This window comes from Oryza brachyantha, chromosome 1, assembly GCF_000231095.2.
Source record: "Oryza brachyantha chromosome 1, ObraRS2, whole genome shotgun sequence".
Taxonomy (NCBI): domain Eukaryota; kingdom Viridiplantae; phylum Streptophyta; class Magnoliopsida; order Poales; family Poaceae; genus Oryza; species Oryza brachyantha.
The window spans coordinates 25,777,875-25,802,880 of NC_023163.2; the positions used below are offsets into that span (position 1 = coordinate 25,777,875).

At 40.7% G+C, this 25,006-nt stretch overlaps 3 protein-coding genes across 3 annotated transcripts; 1 reads left to right on the top strand and 2 right to left on the bottom strand.

Annotated features, from left to right (window-relative positions):
• The first annotated feature begins 6,083 nt into the window (after positions 1-6,083).
• Positions 6,084-9,277, top strand: LOC102708386 (probable 3-hydroxybutyryl-CoA dehydrogenase). The gene is made up of 4 exons (XM_006644777.3): positions 6,084-6,349; positions 6,437-6,658; positions 7,388-7,500; positions 8,670-9,277. The coding sequence occupies exons 1-4, from the start codon at positions 6,146-6,148 to the stop codon at positions 9,037-9,039; spliced, it is 909 nt and encodes a 302-aa protein (XP_006644840.1). The 5' UTR covers positions 6,084-6,145; the 3' UTR covers positions 9,040-9,277.
• Positions 9,278-9,347: 70 nt separating this feature from the next.
• Positions 9,348-12,110, bottom strand: LOC102714062 (phosphatidylglycerophosphate phosphatase 1, chloroplastic/mitochondrial). The gene is made up of 5 exons (XM_006646342.3): positions 11,632-12,110; positions 11,454-11,534; positions 10,954-11,027; positions 10,758-10,865; positions 9,348-9,851 (listed from the first exon to the last, which is right to left on the bottom strand). Exons 1-5 carry the CDS (start codon positions 12,050-12,052, stop codon positions 9,714-9,716), a joined length of 822 nt encoding a protein of 273 aa, XP_006646405.2. The 5' UTR covers positions 12,053-12,110; the 3' UTR covers positions 9,348-9,713.
• Positions 12,111-13,960: 1,850 nt separating this feature from the next.
• Positions 13,961-19,184, bottom strand: LOC102708662 (putative E3 ubiquitin-protein ligase RING1a). Its single transcript, XM_006644778.3, has 10 exons — positions 18,762-19,184; positions 18,568-18,640; positions 17,394-17,452; positions 16,294-16,375; positions 16,048-16,168; positions 15,936-15,977; positions 15,269-15,799; positions 14,786-14,893; positions 14,495-14,692; positions 13,961-14,402 (listed from the first exon to the last, which is right to left on the bottom strand). The coding sequence occupies exons 1-10, from the start codon at positions 18,985-18,987 to the stop codon at positions 14,370-14,372; spliced, it is 1,473 nt and encodes a 490-aa protein (XP_006644841.2). The 5' UTR covers positions 18,988-19,184; the 3' UTR covers positions 13,961-14,369.
• Between the last annotated feature and the right edge of the window lie 5,822 nt (positions 19,185-25,006).

Here is a 25,006-nt window from a genome sequence, read left to right on the forward strand (position 1 = left end):
AAATCTAAATGATAGCCACGTGTAAATTCAAATTATGAATCTTCCTTATAGAAGAATATGTTTAACTTATTTCATGAAAAGTATGTTCTAAATTATTTTAGGTAACATTGTAATCCATTTTCTTTTATTCATGGCAAAGCCCATGCATTGATCTAGTTGAATAAAATGAATGATTCTGATAATTTTCTAAAGGGAGTATTAAAAAACCGTCAAAAAAATTTTTGAGACAAACTTTTAAATTTAATTATAGTGTAATTATATCGTAACTTAATATAACTATTATGTTATTAACCAAAAAGTCTGCACAGCCGATTGGCTAGCCAAGAGTGCTAGTGTCATTGAGGTTGCGCACTCGACCCCTCTCGTTCACGCTCGGAGCAAATCCGTTAAGATATATAGCAAATCTAATTGTTAGTATTTAAACAAAGTAGCAACAAACTAATACTGATTATTGGTGGATACACATTGCAATTAATTTTTTTTAAGTTTGGAAATTCCATAAATTTTAAGGCTAAGTTTATATACTAATTTTAGAAACATTTCAATGATAAAATTGATACACTAATTTTATAATCACTACAAGATCAATTCCACACATTGCAAGGATAATTTTAATTAAATAATTTATTTACATATCTAATATTAACACAAAATATAAATTGTATAAATATAAATTTATTAAAAGCTACTTTATACAAATATACTTTGCAACCAATACAATTTTTTGTCTTCTTATAATAAATGAAAATTTGTTGATGTTGATATATATATATATATATATATATATATATATATATATATATATATATATATCAAATGAGCTAACTAATTATTATGCAATTCTTAAATAACACATGATTCAAAGTCTAAATTTTCATGAACACAAAAACAAATTCCATTGTGTCTTCTTAAATTGAAAGATATTTAAATCAAATATTAACTGATCATATAATACCTAGCAAACATTTATCACATGAGTTCTTTTCGGTTTTAAAAATATATGACATTATTTTAACAAAGTGAAATTACAAATGATGTTTAAATTAGTTTTTTTCCCATTCTTTATTATAAGGAGGTGTACATATCTTTCAGTAATTGAAAAATATTATACAGTGATGCATCGTTTAACAGATCAAGAAATTTAATTTTTTTAGATAAAAATATTGTGATGACAAACTTTTTCTAGAACCTCAAATACTCATTTATATTTAGTAGATATTTATCTCTGATGTAATTGATAGAGATTTGGCTATTTGGACATCAAATAATAGTGGTCTAGAGTTTTGATCAATTTTATGATTTGTGCAATTGCAGCATAACGTTGAACACAAGCTCCGTTATGATGGTATTATTGTCGGTGTTCTAACGACGTCTCGTACCGGCTCATGCTACTGCATATGTCGTGCCGATGTTGCGATTGAACTTTGATTCTAAAGATATACTTTGTATATTTATAGAAAATGTTATGATAGAAAACTCTATATATTTATCTTTATATAAAGTCTCTGTTATATAGAGAGTATCTGTCTGTTTCTAATTAGAAAATAATTTGCATCATATGAGAACTCTATAATTAGTAAGATAATTTGTAATTTAGAAAGTCTATACTATATAAAAAGTCCATATAAGGAGGGTGGGGAGTCCGTTATAGCTGTTTGGTCTTGTAAAGATTATTTTAGTCATTGAATTTGAAGAATAATGAACGAAAGATGTATAATGAGTAAAATTAGTTGGTGCACTGTAGATAGGTTAAAACTCAAACTTCAAATAATCTCGTAGCAAATGTTACAGTTTTCCTCAATAAATATAGCAAAGTTGTTTTGTGAGAACCGATCGGTGTATTTGAGAGATAGGTTGACACTGGAACTTCAAAATTATCATAGTGCATAAGTCATTGGGTCTCAGCTGTGTAACAATTAATGCAACAAGCTAATTTTCTTTTACAAGACAGTTGGTATTTCCTGCCATACAAAACATTCGGAAAAAAAACCTTGTTGATAATATCCATACTACTTTAGAGACTGACAGAAGGGCACTAGGTACTAAAATTCAAGCTAACAAACTTTGTTACAAGAGAGTCACTGGGTAACAAATTACCGGCCATTGACGCATACTCAATCACACTTTTCTGTCCGATGATCGGATTATATATGAATAGTAAACAGAACAATAAGCACTTACTTCCCCGAAAAAAAAAAGACAAGTACTGTACTTAACTTATAACACATTAAACAGCGTTTTAGAAATTAGACCGATTCTATAGGCAACTTAACAAATACGACCTCAACTTACCAGTTACTGACTATATGAGCAATTTTATAGTTCTGAGAAAGTACTACCAAGTATCATTTTTTCTATATAAATTTTGGTATCTCCTATGCCTTCTCAAAATTGCTCATACTGTGTATATATATAAGCTAATAACTCAGAAAATTCTCCAGCTAAACTCAGAAAATATATATCGAATTGAACAAGCCCAAAGTTTTTCCTTTTCGTCAGGCCGGCAAAAAATAGATCCAAAATTCTCGAGACAACAGCAATGACCTAGCGCCTAAAACCGTTAAGACCTAGTCTTCCGGCTTCCAGATACACTACTAAAGAATTAATAGAATACACCTAGGCTGCGATAGGCTACCATAATAAGTTAACTAGTCTCCCTCGTTTTCCACGCGCACGCTTTCCGAACTGTTAAACATACACTTTGCAAAAAAATTCTATAGAAAAATTGTTTTAAAAAATCATATTAATTTATTTTATATTTTTTAATAATTAATAATTAATTAATCATGTACTAATCTATTACTACGTTTTCCGCGCCGGGATAAGTTAACTTATACCCCCCTCAAAGAACGCGGCCCTAGCTACATACAACTATAAACAGAACTGTATATTTTTATTTTTCCGGATAATAACATGCTACTACAAACATGGCACATGCATGCATATACGTACATCCAATTATCTAGCTAGAGAGCCCAGACTAGATTCTGGATCTCTCAAGCTGTCTGCTCAATTCCTTATGGTTTCTGACAACCACGAACATCAGTAGTATATAAAGCTAGAGCGCTATGAATGAGATGGCACTGCGTGATTCTCCAAATTCTCAACGCTGTCATATTGTAATTTTTGCGAGGAAATATATCATATACCATAACGAACAAATGAGCATCCACGAACATGTGACGAAACAAATGGGCACTCAGCTGTGTCGAAAAAAAGATAAATCCTGGCCTACTGGTCAACTCTAGAGGTGCATATATAAATACGCATGCGCGATGCAGCAGCTGCATAACACGGCGAGTTAAATTGGCAGCCGCGAGAGCGAGTCGAAGTCCAGGCAGCACGGGCCAAAAAGCTGCGCGTGCGTACGTGCTGGTGTTAATTTGATCGTCAGAAGATGATGAGGCGACGCCTGCTGCCGTTCTGCGCGATCTGCCTCCTCGTCCTGCTCTGCGCGGCGAGCCTCATGGACGTTACGGAAGCGCGGCGCGGCGGAGGCGGAGGCGGACGCAGCAGCGGTGGCGGGGGATCAAGAGGAGGCAGCAGCGACAGCCCGCGTGGCCTCAGCGGCGGTACATGGGCGGCCTGCGTCACCTCCTCGCTGATCGCCGCGGCCGCGGTTCTCCTGTAAACGCCGCTCCTTTTTCTACACGCATGATCTGCACGGTGTGTATCATCTAGTGTACGTACGTGTCATTATGATCGTGTCCCTCACTCTCCTATATTATTTCACGTGTCAATAGCTATCATAATGATGAAGGAGGGTGAACCCATGATCTGCATGCGGTGCGAGCGGTGTTGTTGTGATTTGGAGAGTCTGTACACTGTGGTGGTTTGTTGTAAGTCTGTACACTGAGTTGTATGTGTGTGCAATTCGCCTGGCAGATATCATTTCGATCGACCTAATCAGCATCATAAAGATAGCCAGGAAGTGAGTAAGTGTGATTAAAATATTATTAAAATTACTGTGTCAAGATTTGTTATTGTGAATGTACCAGGTCTATTCCAAGTTGTGGGAGTTATGTGCTTCTTTTAGACATTTGTTTTCTGTGTTTCGGTAAACATGCGTTAATCGGCTTGCCGGCGCGCTGAACCGATGTATTACTGAGGTTTTCTCCCGTCGTAGAGGTGTGTGTGTGTAGCCTCGTATAGTTCCTAATTAAGTGGTAATTTACGGGTAACCAAACGACTTATTCACAAATAAAAAATAATTTATAAATAAAAATTTATAGACATTTTCTTAGCGATTTAAAAGTCAATGCTAGAAAATAAATTTTGTTAAAAATATCAAATCAACTCTAAATTTAAAGTTAAAAATTAAAATTTGGTTTATAAGCATAAGATTGTAAAGACGAGGGGTTAATTTCTACAAGATAGGAGTCAAAAATAATATTGTAAGTTAGAGTAGGATATATAAGAAATTCAACAATATAATGAACTATATTCGATTGTTTCTCATTAATCACCTATACTATTTAAATTTCTCTATATTATGCTTTTAACCACCCTTTACTCATGCATTTATCACCGAAAGCTCATATATCCTATATAACTGTCACCAAAAGCTTAATATGCATTGAGTCACCTCAAATAATAGCATTTGGATCTCTCATGCTTTGATCCCAACCATCCATATGTGTCATATAAATTAACAACTTACTTAGTATAGGTAATCTAATAGTTAATTAGTTGCTACTACTATTAATTTTCTATTGGAGTTACTATTTCATTTATCTAATTCAATTTCATATCTATATCCAAATAAAAAATCATATATGTTTCTACACTTGATAATAGCTGTATCTGATAAACGGTAATTAACGTGCTAACCATGCAAAGAAAGTAATTTGTTGAGGTTATATTCATACAAATTCCTGCTGCAATGAGTAGGTATCATCTAGTATATTCTATATAGTTATTACCAAAAACCCAACATGCATTAAGCCACCTCAAACAACCTATTTGTTATAGTTAATCTAACAGTTAATTAGTCATTAATTTTGGATGAGACCTACTTCATCCATATCATCATAAGTGCATTTTTACATTGTTTATCGTTTGATTGTCCATCTTATTTTTTTTAAAAATATGATTAATGTTTTTATTGTTATTAGATAATAAAATATAAATATTACTTTATGTGTAACTATTTTTTAAATATTATTTAATTTTTTAAATAAGACGGACGATCAAACGTTAGAAACAGAAATTTATAAGTACAATTATAATAGGATGGAGCCGGTCCCTTTCGTTCGTTGAGAATGATAATTTATACTTTTAGTCTCTTACTGCCACTTATACGTTTTGAAGCTGGTAATACGAAAACAAGACCGAAGAAAGTACGTGGGTGTATGATAATTTTAGAAACACAAAAATACCTCTAGGTGGACATGTAATTTCAGAAAGGGAGCTAGTAGTACTCTTTTGTCCCAAAATATAAATATTTCTAGATATTTAGTATTAGGGGTGTAACTAGGTCAGCCCATGAACCCGCTTATAGGTCAATGAAGTGGGTAATCCGACGAACTAACCGCTTAATTGGCATATAAACGGGTTGGCGGGTCGGCCCACTTACACCCTTATTTAGTATAAATATTAAGGTTAACTAAAAGATATCTTTTAGTTATTTATTATTAACTTTTGAACTTTTAATAATTTAGATTTTCTTTCCAACCTTAATTGAAAACGACTAATGTGATGAAATGATGAAAATCAGCACACATTTACAACTAATTAGATGACGTACCCATCTATATGAACTGTTTGGATTGATTTCGGTAATACGAAGATATGATCAGACCACTCTTCGAAAGTGTTCGTAGGTTATAATATAATGCACATGCTATGAGCTTTTATATTGTATTAAGAAACTAAATAATAAAAATATTTATATTTTGAAGTTAGTGTTAACTGTTAAGGGGTATTAGACTTTATAATATAGTTATCAAAATCATAAACTAGATAATTAAATCGAATGAGTGTCAGTATTCTATTTATCTCATAAAACTTCTGATATGACAGTATGGTACCATGAAACATAAGACCGGCCTTATGCGTCCCCAGTTGTAAAAGCAGAGTGACAGTGTAACACGTTACGCACCCCAATACGCGCGGATAAACCCAAGAACGACTAGGACACGAAACCATGGCGACGCAAGCCGGGGCGAAAGAGATCAAGGCGGTGGCCGTGATCGGCGCGGGGCAGATGGGCTCGGGCATCGCCCAGCTCGCCGCCGCCGCCGGCTGCGGCGTCCTCCTCCTGGATTCTGACCCCGCCGCCCTCTCCCGCGCCGTCGCCTCCATCTCGTCCTCCCTCCGCCGCCTCGCCACCAAGGGCCAGCTTTCTCAGGTGAGCGTGTTGACCTCCCAAAATCGCCGCCTTTTGCTTATCAGAAGACACAAAGGACACCCGTTTTAGTTTTGCTTGGCGATGTAGTCCGCCTGTGAGCATTCCATCGAGCGGATTAAGTGCGTCTCCAGTGTGCAAGAGCTTAGGAATGTGGATCTTGTGATTGAAGCCATCGTGGAATCAGAAGACATAAAGAAGAAGCTGTTTGTTGAGCTGGATAAGATCACAAAACCTTCTGCTATTCTTGCCTCCAACACTAGCTCGATCTCTGTAACCCGACTGGCTTCAGCCACAAATCGCCCCTGTCAGGTTAGCAACAACTCGCCTCTAAACCCAGCAGTGTCTTTTAATGCTGCTAGTTGCTTCATAGTCTCAATTTCCAGCCATATGCTTGCTTGTTACTTTTGTTTAGCAACCTTATTTTTTCGCTTATGCTTATAAGCCAAAATTTAAATTTTCAATCTTAAATTTGGAGTTGATTTAAGATTTTTTTCATCGTAGTTTAGTTTTAGCCTTTACTTTCGTATCATTAAGTACATGTATATAAAAGTTTTATTCAAAATTTATTTTTTGTTTGCAAATATGCCGTTAAAAAAGCTAAAAGAGGAGGGCCTAGCTTGTGTTGGTTATGCTTGGGGCAACGTCCTGAATTGAGATTTAGATTATGCTTGGGGCAACGTCCTGAATTGAGATTTAGAATGTCATATCGAGTCAGTGACGCGCCAATGTGTTAACTTTTGGATTGCATTTTTCTGCCAGAATTTTGTAAGGTGGTATAGCCAATGGCGGTGATAGTATTGAATTCTGAACTTAGGTACAGATATATGACTTTTTTTCAAATGAAGAAAAGTTATTGCATATGGTACTAGAGCTATTTCAAAACATGTTCCTGAAAAAAGTGCAAATGTGGTGGATAACCCTGTCTTGCATGTTCTTTCTGGTTCCAAAATTGTCAGATCATCTGCTTTACACTTCTCTATTTGAATGTTTGGATCTTTGTTTGGGAGCATAAGTCGTAATGAGTTTTTCTTGGTGCAGGTGATAGGTGTGCACTTCTTTAACCCTCCTCCGATAATGAAATTGATTGAAATTATACGAGGGTCTGACACATCAGAAGAGGTTTTTGCTACAGTCAAATCTTTTTCTGAAAGGTAACTGAAAGCTTTGTATTTACAACTTCTATTAGGTCTAGTAACTATTTCTGACATTTTTGTTAGAATAAATTATATAAAAAACACTCTTTCTGATGTACATGATTCCAGGAAACATTATCTTCAATATTATGTACATTCTGGAGGGTTTAAATTAGATTCCAAATTGAAATGAATGTAACCATCCTTAATCTGTAACTAGTATGGTACTACTACTTCATAGCTAGTACAACCTTATGTGTGCTTGGAATTGTTGAAAAATCAGTGGAATTGCAGCAGTTAGAATTCAGGTGAAGTTTAGGTCCTAAATTAGCATTGCAAACAACATTTCTCTGGTCAAGACTTCCACACTTCAAGTCATGTTTTTATTGTGGTAAACAAATTCGTGATGTATCAAAATTGTGCCCATGGCTACACATGTAGTAGTTCAGTACAAGTTAAATCAACAGCTGGATCAAGATGAAGTAGGTTTGCCCTAGCTTAAAGGGCCTCTGTTCCTATTGAAACTTTTAGTTCTCTTACCCGTTGACAGTAACTATCGGTGAGCATGAATTCTTTATGTGCAACTGAAATTATACCAGTTTCCTTATATGCCATTGGAAATTGGCTCTTTCCCTGCATACCATTGTTTTAAATTTGTTCACTCCATTATATCACTATCATTAATGAATTGTTAGTTGACCATTAAGTCAATGGAAAAAGACTCACTTGATCTTAAGGAAAAATTCATGTGTGATTGTCGAAATTTTTCTCATAGGTTATATCCAACAACTCTATTAATAATAAATCGTGCTATATAATAATAGGTAGCAATTTGGTAAAATATAGCAGCTATATGTGTATGCATGGAACAATTTATTACTAATAGAGTTGTTGGATATAACTTATGAGAAATAAAAATTTGACCGTTACATATGAATTTTTTTCCATAAGGGCTAATGCATCTTTTTTTCGTTGACTTAATGGTTTATTGATGATAATGAAATTTTCGGGTGGACAAATTTGAAACAATGGTATGTAAGTGAAGAACCAATTTCAAGTGACATATAAGGAAACTGGTGAATTTCCAATGACATAAAAAGAATTGTCTAGTTATAAATATGTCCATTATAACGTTGCCAACTACTTGTACACTTGCCATTGCCTAACTATTATTTTGAACTTTGCAGACTTGGGAAGACTGTAATATGTTCACAGGATTACCCTGGTTTCATTGTGAACCGCATCCTCATGCCAATGATCAATGAGGCATTCTGGGCACTTTACACTGGAGTAGCGACTAAAGAGGATATCGATACCGGGATGAAGCTAGGGACGAATCATCCAATGGGACCTTTGCAACTTGCTGATTTCATTGGTTTAGATGTATGCCTTTCAGTACTTCGGGTACTTCATAATGGCCTAGGAGACAGCAAATACAGCCCTTGCCCTCTTCTTGTTCAATATGTTGATGCTGGTCGACTTGGAAAGAAGCGTGGACAAGGCGTATACTCGTATGGTAAAAGGTCTTCATCAATTAAACCAAGGTCATCTCTTTGAAAATCGATGCGCCTGCTGGGCAAAGAAGAAGACGCTTTTCATGGACTTTGCATACCAGTGTGAAATAAACGCCTCAAATTACGCCTTTGCAACCACAGACTTCTGCAGGGTTTTGGCTATGTAAACGAAGTACTCAGAAAAATGTCAGGAGAGTGATGTATGCTAATATGGTAAACATTCCTAGTGGAGATGTGGAATGTATAGATACTGAGCAGATCATGCCTTGGCACTTTTGTAATCTCGCGTGCGCAACTTCTCGCATAGTTTGCATTTTCAGTCATTGCAGAGCAGAGACATCCGCACACAAAAAAGAACTAAATTATTTGTGTATCGAACAACATAATTAGATTACTTCCAGGTCTTCATAACAGCAGTTTATGACCTTGTATCAAGCAGATGGGATCAGAAGTCGATGCCCAGGGGTCCAGGCACAGCAGATAATTAGAGAAGAAATGAACTCTCTTGATCTGAACCCAGGAAAAGCCATCAGGGTCTTACACAAGTCAAGAACCATACAACCTGACCAAAAACGAGCTTAGTCGTAACATACTCTTCTCTATAATCTGTTCAACATAAACTACAAACATCTGCCCATGCTGATTCAGAAAAAGCATACAACGAACAGAACTAGTTAGCCGAGTGTACTGTTAACTGGAGCAAGAAACATAATTGTGCTATGCTCCAGGCGCCATAGGGTCTTTGTATGGATCAAACTTTACAATTTGTCTAGCATCAGGGAGCAACGGGTGCTTAATTGGTCTGTGCCCTTTCCTGTACCAATAATTGACAATGTATGTTTCAAATTTCCTAACCTGGTAAAGCAAAAAATGTCAGGATGAACTTTCAGAAATCTATACATAAGAGCGATGCGGAACAAGAAGAAAAACATAAGATGCTCATACGATGACTCAAATGATCCAGACTCACACATCACAATAATGGCAAACCTAGGGTCTAAAATCAACTGAGGGTTTTACTTAGTAACTTGAATTTTGTTCCAGCATTTGATAGTACAGTATCTTGGTAAGATCATGTAGCACAGAAAACCTTGATTTAGGAAATTGATGAATAGACTGTCTGGTGGTCAGGACCATGGTTGTAAAAAAACAAGGGATTCGTTAGTTTACTCTTTGATTGTCATGACAGCTCACAGGCTTGGTTTCCTGTCATCAGCATGCCATTGTAATATATGTACTACTCCCTCCATCGCAAAATAACTTCATTTTTTACTCATCCCACATATACCAATACATAAGCAAAAAGGCTACAATACCCTCTAATTTATCAAATCCCAATGCAATTGTAATCCACTTTATCTAGATCCAATTTATTCGTTTCATACTTTCAAAACTCAAATACAATGATTGCTTGAAGATGATCTTACTTTGGAACAACCAAGAGGGCACAAAAATAATCGTATTTTGGTACAGAGGAAGTAGGAATTAGCAACAGTCACAAAACCAGCAATTTAAGCAGATTTACCCCCCAAACAGCTTAATAACAATTAAAAATATTTTTTGGGTAAACTTTCATATACGTGTTTCTAGTGATCTAAAAGCAAATGCTGAAAAATAAACTATGATAAAAAAAATACCCATAATCAAATCCAAATTTAAGTTTTAAAATCCAAATTTCGACTAATAAGCATAAGCATAAGCAAAAAGATGAGAGCCATTGCAAATACAGTGATTGTTTCACAGGATAATTGAAGATCCTACCTTTCTGACAATAAAAGATTCATTTGCAAAATTCAATGGTTCTGTAAGTACAGTAAAAAATCCATTCCTGTTTCCATAAACAACATCAGTAAAGTATCGATCACCAACCTGGAAGCATGAAAGAATAAACTTAGCAATGTAAAGTTGTAAAGTGCATTAGAAGTAAGTTGTCACAAGTGATTATATCCATTCCTACCAGAACAAGATTTGAGGCTGAACAACCAAAGTAACTCTCTATTTCCTTAGCTTCTCCTCCAGGCTTCTTTATATCTGCAACCAGTAGAGAATATACATAAACAGAGTATCTCAATTATCTTTTATATGTGCAAACCGTGATTAGAAGCTACAGCCACTCGAACAGTCGACAATAAAGATAATATAGGAACAAGAACTTATTTGAAGCCTAACTTCAAAGTTGCAATATATAACTTGCATATTTAACAGGATGGAACCAGTTAACAATATTGGAGGCGAACAAATCTGAAACAAGCATTAAAAACGAATCGGGTGACAAAGTTGCTCAAAACAATTAATTATATTCTTAATGCCCGTTTCAGTTCCATAATTCCCATTCAATCCAATGTCAGCCTCAGTAACACGAGAACAAAACGCATGGAGAGTTCAAAGGGTTCTAAGCTTTTAAATTGTAGCATATACATTTTCTACTGAAGAGTCAAAAAATAAGGGAACACTTGCCATGCCTGATAACATGAACCCCCTGGATGGTAGCCTCGATCACCGCTGCCTCTAATCCGTCTGGATCATACTGTTTCAACCCTGCGGCAATCAACAAACACATCAACTCCATCTGCACATTTATTTTCCATTTCGCCCAAATCAGCACTTTCTAACAACAGTTTAACCAAGCCCAGACCTGCGGAGTTGCTGTACACCGCAAGGGAGCCTGGCGGGAAGGCCGCGCGGCACTGGTCGAACGCGGCGGCGAGCGGCGGCCAGAGCCCTGGCGCGTAGGGCGCGGTGAGGGTGTTGTCCTTGTCGAAGACGACGCCGCGGAACCCGGCGCGCCGGAGCTCGCCCCAGTCCAGCCACCGGATATCCTGCAAGGACACGTGCGGCAGCGCCAGGCGCGGCTCGGACACCGCGACGGCCGCCACCGCGGCCACGCCGGCTGGGTTGAACCGCTGCCCCAGCGAGCGCCGCCACCAAGCGGCCGCGCCCATGCCGGCACCTGCGGCGGCGGTCGTGGGGTCAGTGCCGTTAGGGTTTGAGGCTCTGGGCGGCGATGGGAGAGGGGAGGCACGGGGGAACAGTGGCACCGGCGGTGGACTCAGCATCAGAGCTGGGGGGTGGGAGTGGGCTGTTGCTGCTTGGGTTCGGGAGGAACCAGGGGGGAGAGATCGATAGGATATTCTTTTGGATACAGGCACTGAGGCACCCTCTGGTCACTGCACGCGGGCCCGCATTGGCTGTAATCTGCGTTACGTTTGAGACACAGGGGAAACAAAATGCATGATATCAACTGTCTCTGAATATAATTTATATATACTTTTTGAGAAATTAAGATTGAGATGACAAGTGACGGATTGGTTGAAATGAGTAGGTAGAGTGGTAGACCAAAAAATTTAAATCAATTGAGATTGTGATTGGTTTAGTAGTACAAGGCAAATTTGAATTTTGAGACAGCACGAGTAGAAAACGTAAAAATACATAGAGAGAAAGTAGGAACTTGGGTGTAAACACATAGAAATTTACACGAAATTTAGGAACATTGGTGTTTGAAATGAAGGAATTTTTTAGAAGAGTAAAGTGTCCGTCGTCCCTTGCTTTGGCCTGCCCTACAGGTTGTAAATGTTTGATAGGGTACGTGAAACATATACCTATCTGATTTTTAACGTTTGTTTTATTATTTTGGCATATATACAAAATTCAAGTCACCTAAAGTTTCTTTAATGAAACAACAAATCACCACAAAATAACTAATAACTACGTGAAATTGTTAACCTATATTTTACCTTTTGTCTTATTCAAAAACATATATCCAGATATGCAAAATTATAAGATATACTTAAAATTCATATAACAATAAATTATATTATAACAAAATAATCAGTAATTATATAATTTTTTAATAAAATAAATGATGATTGTGAATATAAAAGTCAACTGCGTAATATACCTAAAAAAAATATAGAGGGTGTACGTCGTTAGGCTTGCAAACGGACAATCAGCATTGGCAAGAAATCAGCTGGGAGGTCACTTCTCTTGGGCTTGCGCCCTGGCAACTGCAATCCACGGTGTGGCGCATTGACAAACATCTCCGAGTGTAAGAGGACATCGTTGGTCACTGGCGATCACCGTCTTGTCGCGAAGAGCCTATAGGGTTACTGCGCCTACCTGGCAGCCTTTGTTCCGGACATGCTGCCCCCGCCATGGCTACGACACACAACGCATCTTCGACGCCGTCGTCGTGGAAGCCCGGGAACGCCTTGGCGGCTGCAAGACCATCAGCAGCAGATGGGAGAACTGGAGAAGATGACGTGCTTGCAGGGCAAGTATATATGGGACGATCTTAGAGATGGGAGCCAATCTTGCGGGAGAACTTTGGGACAAGAACACAAGGGTCACGGACGAGACGCAGCGGTGGAAAGTGCTGGCCGACTTCTGGGAGGAGTTCATTCTCTTCCTCGCGCCGTCGAGCAACACCGACATTCATGCTGACATGCTCGCTGCTCACGCACGCAGGCATCCTGGACTGGAGCGACCCTAATCCTCCTCCTGTCATCCATCTCCGGAACCAACGGTGAGTGAGGCTACAGTGCAACCACTTCGCAAGATTCTGCTGTTTGAGTAATCAATTTCACCCGAAGTGTTCACCTGCTATTTAGCACTATTAGATTGTACATGGTTACTTAAGTACTTCAAGTTTGTATGTGGTGCCGGAAACTTGTCTAAAGTTGTCGTGTTGTAAGTCATGGCGAGTGTAAAGTAGAGCACCATTGTTGCATGTGGTTCTTCTACTACATAACAATATGTTGCTAATATAAGTCGTGCAAAAGGAAGATCGACCCTGATGTTGATGTCGAACCATTGTTTCTCAACTGTAAGGACTGCGGTAGCATATGAGAGCTTCGTTCAGTTTGTTTAGTTAGGAGATATGCCTAGATTTATAATGGCCGTATGCGGTAGAAGAACCCATGCTAAAAAAATGAAGAGGACACCGACAGAGAGTAGAGCAGCTGGACGTAAATTTGTACAGCCTAGTTCATTATATTTGACCAAAACAAATAGCAGAAACGCAGAGGCATGGCAATGTAGGGAGAATGGTGACCGATGCCAAACTGAGGCTATAACTCTATGAACGAACGATTCCCATGCTCCTGTCACTGGTACAAATGTATAACGATCAACGAACAAGAGTAGGGATATATACTTAGACTATTTATAACCATCGCTAATAAATTCGAACGAATCCATGAAAACAATGAAAATCTATATATTACAAAGTAATAAAATTTGATGAAAAATGATGAAAAAATAATCTACCATTGGAATGCTTTTTACATATACAGCCTTTCGCCAGATTGAGAGCCCGATTGGCCAGATGAACCTCTGTAGCAACAATGGCTGAAAGCGGTGTCAAGAAATTATGATCTAGCCTTGAGCTTTTAAAGCGTACAGCAATTCCTAACAGTTCAACGGAAAAATGGGATATATCAGAAGTGCAAGGATAAGAAAAAACATGTGGAAGCTAAATTCATGCGGATATTTGGACTTACCAGATCACCGTGATGGGAAGTAACAGAAGGGTGGAGCTCTAATAGAAGTTTATCCTCCCCTATTCTTTCCAGGCCATCAGATATGCGCATTTTGCCATTACCTATACTGTCCTTCGTTGCAACACTTCCAATGCAGCGGTCCATCCTCATAAAGAGCTCAAGTTCTTCAACTTGCAGAGACAACTGAAGAGCAATGAACTGAAAAAAAACAAACAAAATTTACAGCCTTTAGTTAGATCAACCACCAAGAACATTTCCAAACTAAAATATTTATAGGTGCAAGCAACAAACCTGTACAAGATGCCGAATGGACAAGGTTGGTCGACAACTTATATAGGGCTTCTCCAAGTTAGGGGTACTTTGCTCGTCAAGAGGAAGAAGAACAAGATGCAAGTTGAACTGCAAGATAAATACATTAAAAATTCAGCCGCCTACAAGTTTAGCTTAGAGCCTTAGACACTGCATATTCATGCACATGTCAGTCGCATGGATAGAACAACCAAAACATGAGATAATAAACATAGCAGAGGAATGCATCTTCTAATCATTAGAGCTCAGGAACACTATCACGACATAGAATGGAACATTGCTTTCTTTTCCTCCTTTTTGAAGCTTATTTCAAACAGCATACAGTTTATGCTGTATCTTAAACTTTCAAACAGCATACCGTTTAGATCATAGAAATTTTCTCAATTTTAGGTATAAGAGAACATATTTAGAAAAAATATTGATACAGAAATGAACTAATAATGCATTGCAAATGTAGTACAATACCTGCTTATCCATGTCATCAGTAGTGCGAAGGTGGTCCACCAATTTTGCAACGCGTCCGCTCTTTGCCATCCTGCCATTTGAACCACCAACACTGCCATGTCTTGTTTGGCTCCGTGCTCCATTTTTACCCCATGCAAGCATCTCTCCCCGCAGCGGAGAGGTGGTGAAACTTTCTTTGCCACCTATTAATTCATCAGTCTCCTCAAAGCCATTGTCACTGCTGCCAATGGTTCTGGCAGGAGATGCTCGTGATGCAGGCCTTTTCCTACCCCTTTTTGGCCTTAAATCTGGACAGTGATCATCAGCAGAGGATGACTCCTTGGTGGCATCAATGGCATTTGCTTCTTCTCTACCTTCGTCATCCGATCCAGTAGGGGCAATATCAGGAACAACAGTTTTAGCTCTACCCCGTGTTCGCATGTTTCTCCTGTACTTCCTTGCAAAAACTGTGGCAGTTGCTTTGGCTGTCGAACGCTTTTTACCAACTGCTTCTGACTGTCTTCGAATTGTTTCCTCGATTGTTGCTTGGATCTTCCATGAAAAAATAATTTGAAATATGATGATAAAATAGATGGTGAAAAGACAATTCAATTTTGTATCAATATTTTGCTTCAGATGTAAGATACAGGTTACTGGTCTTATGATAGTACCAAAGAGATAAGCTCACCTTTTTGTTCCGACTCCTCTCCTCTTCACTGAAAGCAAGTTCCTGCGCGTAAAAAATATTATAAGTGCCTAGGCCAAAGAAAACCAAAACTAAAAAAGTGACAAGGCATCACCTCTTCCTCATATTTATCAATATCTGGATACAAGGCAGCAATCAATGCATCATAATTAGGATCATCCCTCAAAGAACGTCTGCTTGCACAGTGAGTGCGGCAAGCTGGGCATTCATTATTTCTGCAAAATAAGTGCATTATTCATATTCTCAAACAAAGAATGTTTTCTTCTATTGTTTAGAAACCATTATCTGTAAATTCCACGTTTAAACTGATATTATGCACAAGTGATGTATGGCAACGTACCCTAGCCGCATAGATTTATCTATGCAATCCCTGCAAAACCGGTGCAAACATTCCATAACAGTTCTTGTCTTCCGGATAATCCCTGCAAAGTAAAATGATCACAGTTCTTATGGCAGTCCCATCTGACAGAAAATGGTACATGTAGATTACCATTAAATCTAAAATTTCAAACTTGCAACTTAGAAATTTTATTACTTGGAGTTCTTCCAATGCATGAAAATAGTATTTAACATATACTGTTAAAATATGTTTGCTGTCGATGTTTTGTAAAATGAAGAGGTGATAAACTGCACCTTATGGTTTATAATTGGGTAGAAGCACTACCATTGGTTATAACACAGGATATTTAGCCCATATAATAATTGCTACAGAAACTACATATGGAGTGATTCTGTAATCAGTAGAGATGCAGCCACAGTGACTATGAAATAATACTGTCAGCAGTAACTGTCCAAACCAACAATGGAAGTAACATTTCCAGACCAACAATACATGTGTTCATGATAAAAAAAAAGAATCAGATTCTCCTGAGCATGCAATTAGAATTAGAAATTCAACCATATAGGCTATAGTTCCTGTAGTTCAAATGTCTTTAGTAAGAAAACAGAATTGAAAAATTCTAGTGTTGAAAAATCTAGCAGTATGGTAGCCATGCTAAATTCATTCATCTATTTGGCAATTAAGATGCACATAATAGTGCGTTTATTTAATGACATACTAATGACAACAGGGTTGACTACGCTAGTTTAAATCATCTTACACAACAGTGCTCCAGATGGTTTCTATGTTAGGTTAAATAATGTAGCTACAAAAAGGTTCATGTGTGCACATACATGTAAGGATGCATGGATTAGCATGTATTGTTCAACTTTCAGGCTTGAAATATGAATAATCAAGATTACATCCAAATCTCTGGAATTATCCACCTAGCCAACCAATGTAGGTGTGTGGCACTGAGATTTGTTCTCTCCTTTCCATCTTGTAATCCATGTACATAACTGCTTTCTACTCACTTATTAAGATAACACTAGGTCACTAGGAACGCTTGCTTCAGTTTCAAAATAAAATTCTCTACGAAATTTGAGGGGGGAAATCCATACCTAAACATATAGGGCATTGGACCTCCTTTCGAATTTCTGCTAATTTCACTACAATAAACCTGCATGAGAAAAAGGTTCATATGAGCTTTAGGATGTGGGAAACATTACTTTTCAGCATGTATGCACTGGACATTGATCTTAAATTTATACCATGCCTCCAAGTGCAGTGAAAAATAAAGTAGTGCAGCATTAGCTTCAAACAATATAGCATTAAGAAACAACTCAAAGATGGAAAAGAGGCGAGATATAACTGAAGGCCAGTAAGTCGAGCTGAATATTTGAGCACATTAGACTATCCAGGAGGTCTCACATATAGCGATGGTCCTTCCTGAAAACTGCCTAGACTATCATCTATCATGGTCCAAATTATAATGATGTAATGAGGTAACGTTTTGCCAGTAACACAACCTAATCCGGTTTAATATCAAATCTGATTAGAATCTTGAATCTCATGTGCATCCATAGATGCACATTTAAGACGACCCTCTGAAAGAGAGAGAGGGCATTGCCCCTATAGAAAAGAAACATGATTACAGCCGACTTTCAAGCCTCCAAAGCAAGCAGAGTTAGAACACCTGATTAAGGCAATATCAACCAAAATCAACTGTCTGGGTAAGCGAAATTATAAAAACTCACAATCAATGGAAAAATACTAGCATACATCCAAGGAAAAACAACTGTTAAACAGAACTCTTCCAAGCTTCAATGAATCAATGTTCAAATGAAACCACGTCGAACAGAGCAATTCAGATGAAAGCGGTTGCTCCAGCACAAGAGTACAATGCAAACAGGTAGTAGCTTGCAGCCTTGCACAGCTGATACAGAGACAGAGTACGTTTCCTAGCAATCTCCGGCATGTGGGTGGCGTGCAATGCTACAACGAGATCGTATGCGTAGGCAGCCCGTAGTATACCAACTAACATCCATGTAACGCATGCGATCGCTTGCATAGAGGCGACCTGAACACACGACGAAGCAGCACCATGTCCAATACCGACGACTCCCCAAGCCCACCAGCTCCGGCCGGCATGGCGGCACCTCGCACATGCCACCAGAGCTAGTATTGGGGTCACGGCACCGCGAGGGGGCCGAAAGCTAGCAGTCAGAGGAGACAGACGAGGCCGGAGGAGGTCGGAGAGGGAGCGGAGGAGGGACGGGAGAAAGGAAGACTAACTCGTCCATGTCGCCGTCGCTCTGCGACGACTCGCTGTCGCCGTCCACGCCGCCGCCGAACTCCGCGTCCGAATCTGCCAAACCCATCGAAACACACATGCCGCTTAGCCATATTCGCACGGGGGCACCGAACGCAACATGCATATCGCGGCCGGCCGCGGGACAGATGGGAGGCCTCGACGCCACGAAACTCACCGCCTTCGCGCTGAGGCTGCGGGTCAGCCGTCCGCTTGGCGGCGGCACCTCCCCTCGGCGCCTGCGAAACTCCCCCTCCGCTTCCTCCTCCTCCGCCGCCGCCGCCGCTGCCGCTGCCGCCGGCGGCCCTTGAAGAAGAAGAAGAAGCAGCCATCCCGTTAGTCTCCACGTGGTCGCGGGGCCTCGAAGACGGTGACGACGAGAGCCGTCGCTTCTGCGCGGGCATTCTGGCCTTCTGCCGGTAGGATCTGGCGGCGGTGGCGGCTATCTACCCTCGCGACGAGCCGACGAGGCCGGATGGGCCGGGGGCGGTCGTCGGGGAGGGAGGGAGGGAGGAAGGAAGAGGAGGGCAGCGCAAGGGAGGTGGCTAGGTGGGTGCGTGCGCCTGGACGGAGAGAAAGAGAGGAAAATAAAGACGAGTGCCTCGGGAGACTTGGGACCTGTTTCGGTTTGCGCTGGGCTGAGGTGGGTTGTGACTCGTGATTTTGTGAATAAATCCCTCCCGGCTCCCGCAGCCTTGCCTGCGTGGCTAGGTAGTTCCGGCCCGATTGCCTTCGGGAATCGCGCGTGAGACCAGGTGGGAGGCTGCGGAGCTACTGGTATGCACCACCACCGCGGCAATCGACGGCGCACGGGGCATGCAGGCCGGCCGCCTCCCGTGCTTTTCCTTTCTCTGCCGTGCTCGTACCAGCGGCGACAGGCTAATCCCAGGCCTGCTCGTTTGAGTACGGCTTTGATCAAAGAACGTGAGTTGCGTGAGGTGAAGCGCAGAGGCCTCCTTGTTTTGAGATTGTGAGAAGGCCGTGGAAGGCTCCGAGGGTAGATCATGACGCGCCTTGTGCGACCAACCTCCTCGGTCGAGCACTAGCTGCACTGCCCACCGCGTGCCCGGCGCCTCTATATAAAGTCACCGTCTGAAGCCTGCGGCTACGGCCATGTGTATCCCTGGAGGATGGAGCAGCTTATTACAGCAGCGGTCGCGGGGTGATGTCCTCCTGACGATCTTCCGGTACACGTCGACGAAGAGAAACCGACAGATCTGAGATCTCTGTTCATCTGGTAGAGCACAACCATTGGAAAGGAAGGATTCAAGAGGGAGCGGACAACATAGCAGCAGAGTTTAATAGCTTATGTAGCTTGCGTTTGTCAGAAGCATAGGAAGGGGACTCGTAGGATCGTAACACAGGAAACAAACCTACTAGAGGGAGTCATGATCTTACAGGACTAATATTCCATTCTGATCAAAGTTGCACCAGATAACCAAAACTAGTCAGTGAAGCCATGGAAGGAATCTACGCGGTAAAATAAAGCAGCCATGTTTCATTTGATGTGAACAATATGCAACCAAGAATCCAACGGTGGAGGTGTGGTCAAATTTTTTTTATCAGAAGTGCACTAAAAAGTGTCACTATTCATACTACCATAAAATATTTCCTTTTTTTAAGAAGCTTGGCCATGCAGAAACGTTTGATTGTATTTATATTTTGTTTCAGAAGATGCAGGACAACTGTTATAAATGTATGGACTGGAAGAAACAAGCCTGATAGGTATAAAAAGACCGTGATATTTGCTAAATGTATAACTGTGAGCCCAGTAGATCCTTTCGACAAAATGGGCAGGTCTTGTACTCACCTCGGATGGCGTTGAAACTTTTGAACTTTTTGTTGGTTATATTATATAGAGGTAAGAGGTTTGAGGGTCCAAACTGCAGTTTAGCATTGCATACTCGTCTGATCGTTATGCTACTGTCAGGCTGGGTGCCAAACTGACTGTGTTTTAGTTTTTACTGGCATGTAATAATTGCTATCCTATTTATAACTTTTCTGAACGAAAATTTATTTATAATATAATCTTAATGCATAGAGCTGAAGAAACAAAGATTGATTAATAACTAAAAGAATGAAAGGGGAAGGCTTTAGGCTCTGCGAAAGAATATGTAAAAGTTTCTACTCTACAGAGAGCCATGGAACTCAGATTAATGATCTACTATAAATCCATGACTCGAGAAGATCATCCAACTCTTCCGTAGTTGGATTCTGTAGCAGCCTCCCTACCTATCTAAAATGAACAAGAAACACCAGCGAAACTTGGATGGCCGGACAGGTCAGAATCAGCTCCTACGCGATGACAGCATCACATCGTGACTAGTGTTCATCGATGCTGCTTCGATCTTGGCCCTGGCATTCGGCAGTTCGGCACCGTCTGTGTATGCCGTCCCCGTGAGAAAACACGCGCATCATGACGATCGAAAGCATGCAGACCCTCGTAAGACTAATTTCTAGCAGAATCCTTGCTGGTCAGCTCGCCCAGCGCAAAGATGACAAAAAACGCGAACAATCCGCCGAAACAATCATCGAGCATCGCCACGTTACTATATAGAGTAGAGCTCACCGGTTCGGCTCGGCAGCTGGCCACGTGCCTCGCCGGAGAGCGGAGCGGCAGAAGTAACGAACGGGGAGCCAGCGGCTAGTTCTGTAGTGCTCGACACAAAAGGCGGCGGCGAGGCCAGATTACCACCACGGCCACGCGAGGCAACCCGGGAGAGGTAGGGGAGAGAGATACGAAGGCTTACTCGTCCTTGTCGCCGGCACCGATCAGAGACGACTGGCTGTCGCTGCCGCCGCCATCTTCCTCGTCGGGATCTGCGAAACCCATCATGAAACGCAGAAAAGCCCTGTCAGACACGTCCACAGCCCGTTGCATCGAGGGCGATGCGCCGTCCTCGTGCATCTACAGAGAGAGAGAGAGATAGTTGTCGGTGCGCCTTCCGTCTCACCTCCGTCCCGCGACTCCCGAGGCGGCTCCTTCGCCTGGCGCGCGGCGGCTTCTCCATCCGCCTCGTGCGGGACTCCGCCCCCACCCCCGCCGCGGCTGGTGGAGGCGCGGCGGACTGGGACGTAGCCGTCGGAATCATCGGAGTCAGCCGGTTGGAGCGGGCGCTTCTGGGCGGGCATTTCCTCGTGTGTCCCGGCGCCCCCTCGGCCTTTCGCGGCGGGGGAGGGTGAGGCAGCGGCGGCGGAAACGGCGTCTTGCCCTCGCGAGGTGCTGGGGAGACCGGCCGGGAGGGCGCGGTGGTTTCGTGGAGAGGTAGGAGAGAGCGTGAGGTGGGTGGAACTGCGGCAGAGCCGCAGAGGGGAAGGAAAGAAAAAGAAAAAAGAAAGCGAGAGAGGAGGCCGGGTGCGTTCGCGTTGTGCTTAGCGTGCGTGTGGTCCGACCGGATTTGACGAGCGCTTTGGGTTGTGACGAGTACCAGCGAAACGAACGGCGTACTGGATACGTGCTGCTGGCACCCAGGCCGGCGGGCAGTGGCACACCGCACGGCGCACGGCGATCTTATTCGGCCAGGTGAGGAAGTTGTCTGGTGTGCGGGTGAGTAACCGAGGATCTATAGCAAACTTGGTTTTGGAACAGCAAGGTCAGACTCGATTCCCGCAATGTATAGGCAGAGCTGCTTCTGCTGGTTAATCTAGCCCTTTCTTCTGGGACTAGTAGTAGACTCGGCCCAACTGCGTAGCGAGTGGGGGATCCATGCTGGCAACCACGGGCTGTGCTCTATTAGCAAAGATAGGCCGAGATTCAGGCCTGCTAAAACGCCTGAGCGGCTGAACTGCTGGCAGGTGTTTGGTTCGGTCCAAATCAGCCCATATTCGATTACAGTATGATTCAAAAAGGAAAATGTGTATTTCAGCTCCCTCAAGGCCTCAACTATTGCCCAGACCCGATTCTTATCCCCCAACTGCAAAAACCAGATACACCGCTGCCACCGAGTTTAAAACCAGTTGAAAACAACTCCTTCACCTGTGTTTGAGGGTGATTTTGACTGACGTGGTGTCCACATGGATGGTAGGCTAGTCAAAAGAAATATTAAGAAATGGACGGGCCTAGGGAGAGCGGCCACAATTCCCCTGCCATAGGCCACAGCTGCTTCCCTTCGATAGGGTAGAGAGAGGCTGAGGAATGAGGAAAGACGGTGAGAAGAGAAGATGAGAGGAGTCAGTTACATGCCATGCCATATCTATTTTTTACTCATGATCAAATATTGTAACTAAAAAAGTCAAATATTTTACATTATGAGACGGATGGAGTATATGATATAAAAAACACTTATGAAGACCATTAAGGGGTCTCGTGCAAAATACCAACTACATGCCATTTCTGCTTTTGTAGGTGGCTCCTTTCAGCCTAAAAAAAACGTCCTCATAAAAGAGTATGTATGTCACATCACGTAAAACACCTTTAGGATAGTGGTTTGAAAAGGTACCCTTCTGGATAGTGTTGTGCATGTCTTATACGTAGTATATAAAAGAGTAAATTCTTAAATATAATAAAAAATTTCTGGTTGGCTGACTGCGCTAAGCGGGCCGGCCAGCCAGCTGCCCACCAAAACCATATCTTTCTAGGCCACGGGCCACCGGCTCCAAGCCAAGAAGCAGCCCACTCGCATGCAAGGCTTAGCGTGCCCATGCAAAGGCCAAGTTCCACGAGCCATCTTCAATCCCAAAGATGGCAGCCAGAGTGAAGGGCTGCTGCTAGGTTGAGCTAATGACAGTTAGTATATGCTACACAGCCTACAACACCTCGAAGTACCGTGCCAACCATGTAAAGTCCCTCATCTTTTCATTTTATATTCATTAATTATTCGCACATTACAAGCTGGCGCATACGATTTATGAAATCCTTCCCTACAGCACTCTTCACCGTGCTGTTCAACATCATCATCCAGCCTCCTGCTTTTAACTCTTCTGGATATCGGTCCTCACTGAACAGCCTAATCATAGCTCCGCCATTGACTGGGCATGTCCATACTCCCAACTTCATATCATCCTTGATTATGCTCGGGTACTTGATGGTTCTTATCATTAATTAAGGTTGACATAAATTATCTATACTGCTAAAGAGAAGTATTGGTGGTAATGAGAGGTGAATATGCCACCTATTTAATCACCAACTCCGCCACATCTTTTACAAGAAAAAGTTACTAGGACATATATATATATCAAATCACTTTTATTAGTTCTACATTAATTATATACTAATGATATATTTTAACAAATATAACGTAAGGACAATATGCTAGTAACACATAAATAACCAAACTCATCGTTTTGGGTAAAATATTACAACCTAACCCATATTACTTAGACACACCCACATCCGCATATATGTTCAAACCAATTTCCATTTAAACAAATCATTTACAAGACCGTATAATATTAATCATGACGACAATTTCAAATCATTGTGAAACTATTCACTGGCTTATATTAGAACAAAGTAGTGGTTTCGGTCAAGATATGTCAGTTTTCATGGTAAACGAGTTTTGCCTACAAATTTTAGAAAGCTGTAACTATTTTTTTTCAAAATTATCATTAAGCGATATCTTTAACTAAGTGTTACAGAAAAACAACAATAGCATAAAATTTAATCAAAAAATTATAATCTATAGCATTGTTTACATAGTGACAGCTTATTCCTAGTTTTTTTTACGTGGATTTTACCCGCATGTTTTTCAAATTGCTAGGCGGTGTAATTTTTTAAAAGTTTTTATATAAAAACTCATAATCGCATTTCTAAATAAGATTAGAACGGTGAGTCTTTTGAGATGAAGTGAAACTGTGGAGCACTAAAAACCTAGTTTCAACCATGTATTTCATTTTTTAAGTAAATCTGTTAACTCCGATCTAGAAAATATAGTCTATACCGTTTGACGCACTCTTGACTCTACAATTAAAGTTCATAGCTAGAGTTATGTCCAACATGCCCTTAAAGTTGATAGATCTGCTCATTATATATAAAATATAGCAGTATGTGCTGATTTCTCATCGAACGATTTATCGTAAACAGTTTGTCATTTTGATCTACTATAGTAATAGTACTATACTGAATTCTCATCGAACGGTGCTGGAGCGACAAGAGGGGTAATCCAATGAGTCATCTTTCGTTTGTTGTATAAAAAATAAACAATATATTTATAAATAAAAATTATTATTATTATCAATTTAAAAACTAAAAAATAAAATAGGATGAATAAATCTTAAAATCAATTTAAAATTTAAAATTAAATTTTACTTATTAGCCTAAGGATAAGGAAAAGATAGCGGTGCAAATCCATAGATGGAGACGCGGGAGTATCTCAGACTTGTGGCGCTTACGTTTGCCGGCAGTGATGGAGGCCAGCTAGACTAGGTGCTTAGCTGTGAAAAGAAAATTTTTAGGTGTGACGTCAAACGTTTGACCGAATATCG